Source organism: Mirounga angustirostris, unplaced genomic scaffold (assembly GCF_029215605.1).
Source record: "Mirounga angustirostris isolate CCGP_5_RB_7025 unplaced genomic scaffold, mMirAng1.0.hap1 SCAF_2, whole genome shotgun sequence".
NCBI lineage: Eukaryota > Metazoa > Chordata > Mammalia > Carnivora > Phocidae > Mirounga > Mirounga angustirostris.
Genome location: NW_026991710.1, coordinates 124,323,366 through 124,335,651, shown reverse-complemented (window position 1 = coordinate 124,335,651; position 12,286 = coordinate 124,323,366). Strand labels below are relative to the sequence as shown.

Here is a 12,286-nt window from a genome sequence, read left to right as displayed (position 1 = left end):
ACATTTTAATCTAGATTTAAATATTTTTGCCTATTTTCCAAAAATAGGTTTTGCATATTTTGATCAAATGCTTATTTGTCTAGCTATAGTTTAAGGAGAAAAAGTTACTCAAATGCCCTTCTAACATAGATCCTTATTTATAAAATGAAATTCTACGCATAGTAGTGTGGGCTTCAGTTTGCTGTGATCCAAAATAATTCTACCTTTTTTTTTCTTTTAAATCTATATCAAGATATTTTTCTGCTATGCTGAAGCTATGCTTTCTTGACTATGATTTTAAGTCTTTCATGGGCAAATTTCCTTCATTTAAATGAAATTTAGAGTATAGAAAATACATATCACATTAAACAGAGCTACTCTAATATTATTAATGGTATAAATTATCATGAAAACAAACAAAAAAGTAAATTAGAAAAGACTGAACAGCCATAGCTGCGCTTTAAATTTTCATTTTCCAAGCTAATTATATCCTTGAATTTTTGTGTTGGGTAACTTTGTAACCTTCACACGACTGAGATTATAAGATATACCAATTTTTTAAATTCCTATCTTTGGTGCATCATGAATTGTGACTTAGGAGGATGAACCCTATTTAGAGATGAATTACCCCCCCAAACATTAATGATTCATTTATCATCAAAGATAACACCATAAAGGAAAATATACCATGAGAATCACTCCCAAATATTCCCCCTAGATAATGAGGAAACTAGAATGAGATACCTCAGGTTAAATATCATGATTCAAAATATATGTTTATCAAAGCAAGAAGAATAGCAAAAAAGGTTTTGTGTTGGGGTTTTTTTGACATATTTTATGTGTGGGTAAATTTAGCATTTTAGTAAACCAGTTGTTAAAGGTTGATTTATGTTCTTGAAAGGTTTTTTTTTTTTTGAGTGTTCTCCAGAAACTTATGTTTCTTAGATTCAGTGTTTTTTATATAAAAATATATTTGAATCTCTGATTGTTTATTCTAATGATCTAATGTGGCTGTGTCCGACTTGCTTATCACAGACATGAAAGGAACTAGAATGCTTACAAGAAATACTTAAATCCACATGCACACAAAACAGTGCGTGCAGTAAATATACAATATGGCTATTGTAGTACCATTATTTTATAGTATATTTTTAAAAACCTTTTCTTTTGCTGCTTACCAGTGTTCTACCTGCTTATATAAATTAAAAGTAGTACAGAAAAATATAATAGAGAAAAGTGGAATTATCTGTAGTTTGACTGCTATGGCAGTCACTGTTAAGGATTGTAGATCCTACAGTAACACTGATTGATTATCACCAGAATTTAAATAACACTGAAGATATGTCACTGTTCTTAGAGGTCTTACATATATTGAGTAAAATAAGGCACTCCCCGTTTTTCCTATGAGTAAACTATCATTTAATTAATTGTTATTACATTATTTACGAAAATAGAATATAAGGTACCAATACTGCCCTACCACTGTCAGATCCAAAACAAACTCTCCCTACCCCGCCCACCTACCCTTCATCCCTATCTTATATATTAACAGCACTGCCATCCAGTTATTCTGCAAATCTGTCAGTACTATCTACTTTAAAGAAAAAAGAGTCCTTTCTCAACATCTTTCCTACTTAACGTGTAGAAGCCATTATCCTGCCCTGGCTGGGGCGTTACTGGGTCTCCTTTGCTGTCCTCCCTGATTCCCAAACCAGCCACTCCTCCGGTCCATTCTCCACACAGCAGCCACAGTGAGGTGTTTAAGTGTCAGTCAGATCATGTTCCCTGCTTGCTTAAAACACGTCAATATTCACCTCACTGCTGATGGCTCAGAACAGTGTTCCAACTCTTTACCGTAGCCTTCAAGGCCCATGCGGTCCTTCTCTGTCCTCCTTTGGGGCCTTACATCCCATCTCCCGTCTCCCCTCCCTCCTTGTTGCCTGCACTTCGGCCATGGTGCCCTCCATGTCTCTGGAACATGTCACAGTCAGTCCTGTCTTCCCATAGCTGGCTACTTTGTCATTCAGTGTCCTCAAAGATGTCTTCTCAGGCTACCTTTCTAAAGAATCCTATGTTCCACCACCCCATCCAGTCTCAGTCTATCATTTTCTTTCTAGCGCTTACCATTCTCTGCAATTGTTCACTTACTTCTGTATTGTCTCTCTATTACAATAGAAACTCCACAGCAACAGAACCTTCTCTCTTATTCATCACAGTGGTGCCTATGGAAGGCCTTCAGTGAATTGCTTAATTACTGAGTGATTTAAACACACCAGCATGTTCAGATACAAGGATGCTTATTGAAGTATTGTTTGTATGTTCCTCAAAATTCTCACCCCGCTCTAGATAGCTGGCTGAATACTGGAGTTGATTACACATGGAAAAGTTCTTTTTAGCAACTGGTGGTGATGCTGGAAGCATATATGTGATGAAGTGACAGTACAAAAGATAAGTTAAAAAAAAAAAAAGATAGGTTTGTTTAATTCACACTGAGTTTTAAGAAACGAGACAGTATTTTCATATGAAGAAATTTCAGTTCACTGAATAGTGGGTTAATCACTACTGTGTTGTTCTGTAATTGTTATAAAGATGGAGAAAGATAGTTTTACATATGGTAATTCCTGGAACAACATGGTACTTTACAGTTTCTCAGTGAGCTGGTTTCTCCGGTCATGTTGTGTTTTGTTTTGTTTTGTTTTTCAGTCATGTTTTGATCACTAAAAATCTATTTTTTCTCACATAGCTTCTTACTGCTTCTTCCTAAACATCCCACATTTCAGGGACTGTTTTTGATGATTGGCTAGTGTATCCCCTTCCAGATGTCACCAAAATCAGCATGCATCTTGAACCTTTGATTATTGTCTTCAACTTCTTCACTGGGTCATTAGAATTATTTTTGGTACTAAAAATAGCTGCATTTTACTTGTATTTCCCTAAAAGAGACACTGATAATGTTCATGTGTTCTTCTTTATAGTATTTTAACATTTGTATGAAATCCTATGAACAACTAACTCCCTTTGTCTGTTAATTATAAACTTCTTTTTGTGAACAATGTTTCTTTGATTACCAAGACCAAGAATTATCAGTTTGGGTAGTTTTTCCCAACCTGTCAATATTAAAATGGTTTTTAGGGGGTAGAGTACTATTTTAATGCATACATTTATAGAGGAATTTTAACCAAAATCAGCAGAGATGCAATCATGTAGATGTAAAATTTTAAGTGCCATGTGATTAGCTGTTCTAGAAAGAATACGTTTTTACATGGAGTTGCTTTTATGCTTGATCTAGATCAAATGATGATTATTTGTAGTGTATAATACATTGTCTTTAATTTGAGTTTGAAATCTGATTTGTGTAAAACTTGATCAGGACAGGCTGTCCCATTTATCTTTTGTATCCACCTCTGTCTTAAAAGAATATCTTGAAAAGAATCTTAGAGATTTCCTATGTAACCTTGTTATGATGCAAATTATGGTCCAAAGAGGAGAGGTGGTCTTGCTAAGGTTTGACCAGGAAATGGCTGAGCCAGGACTGGAGCGTGAGCCTCTGTTCCTGCCTTTGCCCCTGCATATTTGGCCCTGCAGTCTGGACCTCACAGCCTATGCAGCTGCCTAGTAAATAGACTATACTGTAAAGTTGAATTCTGACATACGGAATCAACTTAAAAAGCTTTGTATTTTGATAACACTCGGTGTCTAAGAAGTGAGTTCAAGGTCTGCCCCTCTGTCCTTCTCTTCCTGCTTTCTTTTTTCTCCTTTTCCTTCTCTGTCCACCCCCTTCCAAAATGTACCGATGTATTGCTTCAAACTACATCTAATACTTCCCAACATGTGCCACATTTCACGTTTACAGATAATGGCCTGATAGAGTGTCCGTAGAGACCAGCATTTTCCTGACCCATCTACTCTTTGTGGCCTGTCTTCTATATTAATAATGCATATGTTTGTGAGACAGCTGACTGAGCTTTTGAGAGTAGCCTGTGTCCCTGGATGTTCCCCCCCTCCTCTTTTCCTCTGTGCAAAGCTAAATGAACCGCATGGGAATTGAACCTACAACCTTGGCCTCATTAATTTACCTTCTGTACGATCACCTCTTGGAAATTTATGTTCTACTGTAATGAGATTAGGAGTGCAATTCCATTCATTCAATAAATAGTAGCACCCCTACACTAATGGCAGCAGAGAGCCCAGATGCACAGGGCAAGGTTTTCGCCCTCAAGGGTTAGGATAAGTATGCAGGTCACTAATGTAAGGCCGGAAGTGAGGACTGCTGAAAGGCGGGGGTAGCCAAGTGCTGCAGTGACTCAGGAGGAAGGCGAGGGGTGCTTGCGGCTGGAAGAACACCGAGGCCCTGGAAGGATGGATGCATTGCCAGGAGTGGTAGCAGGGGAGAGGAAGCAGGGTGTGCACACCAGCAGGGGTGCCCACGTGTGGCCGGCACGAGGCTGGGCACATGAGGGGGCCTACTGGGGAGGTTGGGAGGGGAAAGAGGACTTAGCTGTCCTACCAGGGTCGTCATTCGTGGTGGGGGAGGGGGGCGATGGAAGTCCTACAGTCAGAACTCTTAAACAGGAAAATTCATTTCTCTGCTACTGGAGGAGGAGTTGGAGGGAGGAGAGGCTGGTGTCAGGGAGGAACCCTTCAAAAGTGCGTGACAGGGGCTGGTACTGTGTTCACAGCAGGCGTTGAGGCTGAGGCCAGAGAGCAGACCCGGTAACTGTTAGATTTGACAGTTAGGGAGGTTTCATCCTGGGAGGCTCGTCGATGGCAGGACCCTTCCAGAAGCTCATAGAATACAGAAGTAGAGATGTTATGTAAGGAAGTGAAAACAGGCAGTTGGACATGGGGGAGCGCGATGGGAGACAGATATGAAGATTTGGGAAGTCATTCACCAAGAGAGCTGTGGGAGCTGGGAGAGTGAATGAGATCAATAAAGGATAAAGTATAGAAATAAGAAAAAAAGATGGCCAAGGGTCGAGCTCCGAAGAAAAGCTACACTGATGATCTAGAAAATGAGGACTCTGAAAAACAGAGGAGGCGTTTTAAGGAGAAGGGGCTCACTACAGTGTGACAGAAACCTAGGAGGCCGAGGGCTGTGAGAGGTGTGCAGAGGCAGATTTGCTCTTGTGTCATTGATAGCACGAGGGAAAAATAATTCATGTTTGCTTTAGTTTTATAATTAAAGAAAATTGTTTTAATTTGGATTTCACAATCTGTCCTTTTAATGCTAGACTCTTTTTTTAATTTAATTTAATTTTATTATGTTAATCACCATACATTACATCATTAGTTTTAGATGAAGTGTTCCATGATTCATTGTTTGCATATAACACCCAGTGCTCCATTCAGTACGTGCCCTCTTTAATACCCATCACCAGGCCAACCCCTCCCCCAAACCCCCTCCCCTCTAGAACCCTCAGTTTGTTTTTCAGAGTCCATAGTCTCTCATGGTTCGTCTCCCCCTCCGATTCCCCCCCTTCATTTCCCTTTCAACTTCTCTGAATTTGTTTCCACTGCATACCTTTCACTCTCAAGACAGTTAAAAACAGATCTCATTCCTTTATATAAGGAGTGTAGTAGGACTTTAGAATTGGTGATGTGGTGGATTTTATGATACCTGTTGTGACAGTGCCTGTTATTTGAAATCACTCATTTATTCAAGTGCTGACTGGGGACCTGCTCTGCACAAGCTACTCTTCCAGACACTGGGGACACAATGATATATAGCAGAAGAAAATCCCAGCTCTTACTGAGTTTACTTTCTTGTGTGGATGCGGAAAACAATAAACAGTACAGAAGTAAAGTAATCAGTATATTAGATGGTGATATGTTCTAGGAAGAAAAATAAAGCAGAAAGGGGATAGAGGGTCCTGAGGAAGGGGGCATTTCCAGTAGCATGGTCAGAGTAGGCCTGACTGAGAAGGTGACATTTGGATGAAGCCCTGAAGGAGGTACGGGAGGGAACTCTATAGATATCTAGGTGAAGAGGGGACAGCAAGCGCAAAGGCCCTGAGGTGGGAGCACACACGGTGGGCTTGGGGGCTAGTGAGGAGGCCAGTGTTGCTGAAGTGGTGTAGGCAAGCAGAAGAGGTTAGGGAAGTCTGAGAGGGCAGGTTCTGGCTCTGTGGTCACATGGGTAACTGTGACTTTTCCTTTGAGTGAGAGGGAAAGCCCCTGGATGGTTTTGAGTAAAGGAGTGAATAAGGATCATTCTGGATACAGGGGAAGGAAGGGGGCAAGGAGAAACAGGAAGATCAGCTAGAAGGCTTCTGCAAATCCCAGGGAAGAGGTGTTGATGGCTTGGACTACTGGTTCCAGAAGAGGCGTGGGAAGTGAGCAGCACCTGGATGTATTCTGAAGGCAAAGTGAATAGAATTTAACAGGTTGGAGAAAAAGTAGAGTCAGAGATGAGTCCAAGTTGCTGTATTAGTTTGCCAGGGCTGCAGCAACAGAGGACCACAAGAAAGTGAATTTGGATAGAAGAGAGTTACAAAAACTGAAGTCAAGAGATTATTAAGTTTGAGGACCAAGACCAAGGCTCTCAAAAATGTGAAATACAAGCCCCAAGGATGCAGTAGTTGTGAAAAAGCAGTTCCATGTTAATGACAATTTTAAGTTACATTCTAATTGTTCACGAGGTCAAGGGATTTCCCTATAAAGTATAAGAGAGTCGGACAGAGCGTGGATTGAGTTTCACTGGCTAATATGCTGAAGAAGTTACTGGTGCTGAAATGGAATGTTTTGAATGCCATAAAGAAGTCAAAGGACACTAATAAAAATAACAAAGAGCGCTTTTCTCAGAAGGAGGAACAGCTTTGGAGAATATTGTTTCAGTCCTTGATTTAAGAAGTCGTCTTCTAGAAAGTCAGTCATGCTGCAGTGTTGCAGCAGCTGAATATTTTCTTCCTTCTCCTGCTTTTGGTGAGAGCATAGGTAAAATAGTTCAGACCTTTGTTTTTTTTTTTTTTTTTAATTACCAGTTCAGAATTATTATTACGTTTTAGCTAATTGGGAAAACAGAAAAAGCATCACTGTAATGTAACCATTCTAGCCTTTTAGTATGTTTGAGTCTTTCCCCCCACATGCCTGCTGTGCATGGAGACAGATCTCGTGGCAGCAAGGTGAGGGTGGTGACATACAAGAAGTCTCTTCAGTTTTCTGAACATGTCCAGCTGGCATTTCTCCTAGCCATTGCCCTTTCTGCTTCCCCCGTCCCTTTTCTTGGTCTGGCTCTCATGCAATTGTGCTTCCAAATTCAGTTCAGTGGTCACCTTTTGGGAAGGGTTTCCCAAGGCATTTCCCCACCCTCCCAGTCTGTGCCACCATACTACCCTGCACCATAGCACTCCCATAATAGTTCATGTCCCCACTAACTGAAGGACAGAGACTGGGTTGGGGTATTTATTTCCTCAGGACCTTGCACAGGACCTGCAGGTAGGTATTCAGTAAATGCATGAGGACTAGGAATGAGTAACATCGCCTTCTTTGCCTGCTCAGAACACATCTGTCGCTGAACTGGGATTCCTTAAAACAGTTTTGTTTAAACTGTGCCATTAACTAGCAGTGTAATATATATCACAATATATATGAGAAGATCCCCCTTTGAAAGTATTCATATAGATTTTTTGCTTAAAGGGTTACATTTGTCCCTAAAAACTGATGCCCAGAACCCTTCAGTTTCTTAGCAGAAAGATACCTGAGATATTTACTATATGTGGCTTTTTTTTTTTTTTAAGTATTGACTGTGTCCCTTCAAATTAGTAAGCAAAATGTAGTGATTTGAATATACCTAAATAGGGTAACATGAAAAAATGCAGAAGCTTGAAGGGATAAAATTGCTGGCAGTAGAGGCAAGAATTTTTAAATTTTAATTAGTGGATTGTTTTGGAAATGGGAGAATTTTTTTATCTGGCATAACTGAGATGCATAATCTGAGTCTGGGTGAAGAGAGTAAAGTACGGTAATAGTTCTTTGATACCAAAAATACTTCCCTGATGACTCGGCTCAGGATTCTTCTCTTCCCTGCCACCTAGAATGCAAATAATATTTTCTGGTCAACTTTCTCAAAAATAGGGGGAGGGGCCCCTGGGCACTTGGTGGCTTAGTCCGTTAGGTGTCTGCCTTCAGTTCCAGTCATGATCCCAGGGTCCTGGGATTGAGCCCCACATTGGGCTCCCTGCTCAGCAGGGAGCCTGCTTCTGCCTCTGCCCCTCCCCCTGCTTGTGCTCTCTCTCTCTCTCTCTCTCTCTCTCTCTCTCTTTCTCTCTGTGTCTGTCAAATAAATAAATAAAATCTTTAAAAAATTATAATAATAATTGTCAGTTCTCCCAAACCTTAAAAAAAACAAGTAGGGAGGAAAAGTATATATGTGATTATTATTTCTTGGTACCGAGAAAAGGCTTTGCTTTGCTATACAGAATTCTGGATAACATTCCTCCACTGATAGGGTTTTACCTTCATTTTCTAAGTCGCTTGTGTGACCAGTAGATACTGAATTCGTTTATGGACCCATGAATATTGACAAATGTTGAGCTAAGCTATACAGCATATCACATGTGCTGCTGCAGTGTATTTATTTAAATCTTCATTTCTCTCCTCAGCTCTTCTTTACGAAGTGTCTCTACTGGATCTTCAAGACCTTCCAAAATATGTTTGGTGTGTGGGGATGAGGCTTCAGGATGTCATTATGGGGTAGTAACCTGTGGCAGCTGCAAAGTGTTCTTCAAAAGAGCAGTGGAAGGTAAATGTTCATGTGGGTGTTCCTTTTACACATTTCCTTTCCTAGTGTGTAGCTTACTTGCATAGTTAACTCTAAATCATTATTGGGAAATAATTCGAAAACATTTTTGAGGCAGTCTGTCTGTGATAAATAGTAGTAATGTCTTACCTAAAAACCACCTGGAGATTTTCCACTGAGCAGTATTTAATGGGCAGAATTTGACATGGGGAACTGCGATCAATCAAAAAGAAGTTTTTGTTTTTGCTTGTTTGTCTTTGTTTTTCAGTGAGCCTTAGAAAAATAATTCTCCATAAATTTAATTTGCATGATGTGCAAGAGCATTTTTACTAGGCATACATAGAATGCAGCATGTCTTCTCTGTGTTTCTGTATCATATATATGTCTTTGTGGCAAATTAAAACATTAATATCAGAATCCTGTCTGTAATTTAAGTTGTATTCCATACAGAATAATTTCATTTAGCAGCTGCTCCAGATTCCAGGTCCCTGCTAAAGTCCTATCTTTGTTCTAACTGAAGGTTTTCCAAACCAGGAAGTTAAATGAAACCTCTGACTACAATTCTGTAGGTGTATTTAGGCTAGCTTTTGCTTCTGTCCAAGTAATTGTACTTCCTCAGGAGAAGTAGTCTTTTAGTTTGTTTTTGCCTCCCTCCATCCTCACTTACAAGCAGTTAATTAACATCAGACTTAGTCCAGATGGTTTTATTAATGCTGACTACATGACTGGGTAACATGTAGAATTTTTGCTATTAGGAGCAGCGTTTACTGGCATAATTGACACTGATTTCACCAAGGAGTTCCACATTAAGACTCCTGTAGATTTATTTCTCAGGACAGTTTTCAGGGGGACGAATCAGTGCTTCAGAGACCTAAGGGGAAAGGACTTGAATGTTTCATCTTTGTTTTGCTGGTGACCATGAGGATATGTCTTCAGTTTCAGATGCAGAAGCTGACCAAGTAGTTATTTCTGTGCTTCTGGGATTGATTTTGCGTTATTTAATTAATATTACATGATTTTACATTATTTACACTATTAATTATTTAATAGTCCCCAAACCCAGCGTTGAATTGGTAATGGGAGTTCTGTATTTCTTTCGCAGAATATGGGCTCTTGGTTACAGGTGACAGAAAATTGAATACAAACTGACATACACACCAGTGGAAATTCATTGGCTCACATAACTCTAAAGCCCTAGTGTAGGCTTGGCTTCAGACAAGCCGAGGTCTTAAGCCAGGTGGTTAGAACTCAATCCCATTCCCTCTCCCCCTTCACTTTGCTCTGGCTCTATTCTCATCCAGGTTCTCTCCTGGTGATGAGACAGCCACCAGGACCTCATGAAAAAAAAGGTTCTCTGTTCCCAGCTGTTCTTATAGAAGGCCCCAGTTCAATCTCCTAAGACTGTACTTGGCTCCCACATTCTTCTCTGAACCAAACACAGTGACCTGGGAATGCAGTGATCTGACAGGCTCCTTCTGGCTGGAGTCGGCCAACCTAAGCTACCTAGACCAACAGTGGGAAAGAGTATTTCCCATAGGAAAAAATGGATCCTGTTAGCAGGAGACTGATTCCTGGAAAATAAATTTGTACGATACTGAAATCAATTTATTTTTTTCAGACTTTCCTCCCCTGCCACCCCCTTTTCTCTTTCCTTAACTCTATGATTGGCTCAGTAGAAGATAAATAAGTAAAATTGCCTCTGGTACTTTCCTAATGCCACTTTGTACCTTCCAATATAAGGACACCATACCCCCCCCCACCCCTGACTCACTAATTAGTGAACAAAGTAAGGCAATATGTAAAACTAAAGCAGTGTGGAGAAGGGTGTTTGGAGGGGGACCCTCTGTGTTGCCCTGCATCTGGGTCAGCTTTCATATCAGGACCCAGGTTTCGGCTGTTTACAGAACCTGCACTTCTCTACTTCTGAAGCAAAAGGTTTTCCCAAAGTTTTTGCTTAGTTTTTGTTTTAAATAGTTTCTGTGGAAGTAACTGAGGAAAGAAGTGTTTTTGTAACTAAGGTATAAATAAATAAGGAAAAGCCTTGATATCTATATATCTTTTTCTTTCATTGGAAAGCTAATCAATAATGGATAATGAAACTTGATGAGCACTTTGTAAGACTTCTATTAATATAGCTTAGTCCCTATTTTGGGGGGGAATTACAATTTTAGAGCTCACCTGCATGAAACAAGGCTATAAATTTTGAATATAAACTTCATGAGACTGAGGACTTGTTTTTATTTTGTATTTGTGTTTCTTTACTGTCTTATTGTATGTAAGAGAGAGAATATATGAGAAATTAGATTACCTTTGTATCAGAACTTTTTGATTTAATTATTTTTATAATACCATATATAGTTTGAGGCACTAGTTATAAAATTATGGTATATAGATTTCTTTTTTATTCCCCTTTTACAGATGAAGACGGTTGGGATCAGACCCAGTCTACTAATCAAAATCATAAGGCCAAAAACTCAGACCCGTATTAAAGTCTTAGGACTCCACACTAGACCCAACCTAACATCTTACAATTCTAAATCTCAAAATCTATTTCTTTCATTTTCTGTAATTCTCAAGTTCACGGAAATTCTACCCTATATGTCGTTTGTTCATGCCTACCTGGTGATAATGAAGGGAGTGATGTAAGCATTGAGAAGACATAATTTGGCCCCCTTATATGATGCATATGTATGGGTGACTGTGGATGAATATTCATACACATATGCAAATATGTATGTGGTTTTTAAATTTGAATATTTACTAAGTTTGTTTTCTGGCTTTCCCTGCTAACCTTAAGCTCCTCTTTAGATTACAAAAGCAGAGAATTCCAAGCAGCAGTGGATAGAGAGGGAGCTGGGATAAGAGCAGTCAGTTAAGCTGAAAAGAGCTAACCACACCAGGGCGCCTTGGTGGCTCAGTCGTTAAGCATCTGCCTTTGGCTCAGGTCATGATCCCAGGGTCCTGGGATCAAGGCCCGCATCGGGCTCCCTGCTCAGCGGGAAGCCTGCTTCTCCCTCTCCCACTCCCTCTGCTTGTGTTCCCTCTCTCCCTATGTATCTATCTGTCAAATAAATAAATAAAATCTTAAAAAAAAAAAGAGCTAACCACACCAAAGACAGAACTGGAAGTGACCACTAGAGTGGAGACAGGAGGAAAAATGTAGCAATCTGTGCTCTGAGTTTACCGGTTTAAGGCTTTATGCCCTAGAGCACTCCACTCTAAAGATTGGTATAATAGTGTAGCTGTAACTGTGTAGGAAGACTGAAAATCATTTTTTAAAAGTATAAATTATGTTCTTTGTGTTCTGTTTAATGGGATATAGATATATGTGCTTATTTTTTTTTTCCATCTTAAACATCTAATATAAAAATCCTTAGAAGTTTCATCCAGAACACCTTATTTTCCAATAATGTCAGTTAAGAGCCATATTATTATACCTTACAAATGGAAGTTTATAATTTTGTTTTTAAATTTGAATTGCTTAATTGCCTTAAAGGTTTGTCAGGACCTTTCTATCTTAAAAAGAAGAAGAAGCAGCATTTATATATTTATAGTTTTTTAGGTAGGGTT

General features: G+C 39.5%; 1 protein-coding gene across 4 annotated transcripts in view; it reads left to right on the top strand.

Moving 5' to 3' along the window:
• Positions 1-12,286, top strand: part of NR3C2 (nuclear receptor subfamily 3 group C member 2) — a 328,743-nt gene that overhangs the window by 154,471 nt on the left and 161,986 nt on the right. For 3 of the 4 annotated variants that reach the window (XM_064585141.1, XM_054508712.2, XM_054508711.2), the window contains exon 3: positions 8,580-8,731. In XM_064585141.1, coding sequence (XP_064441211.1) covers positions 8,580-8,731 — 152 coding nt within the window. The remainder of the gene's footprint in view (positions 1-8,579; positions 8,732-12,286) is intronic. The other variant, XM_045880324.3, reaches the window with a different exon arrangement.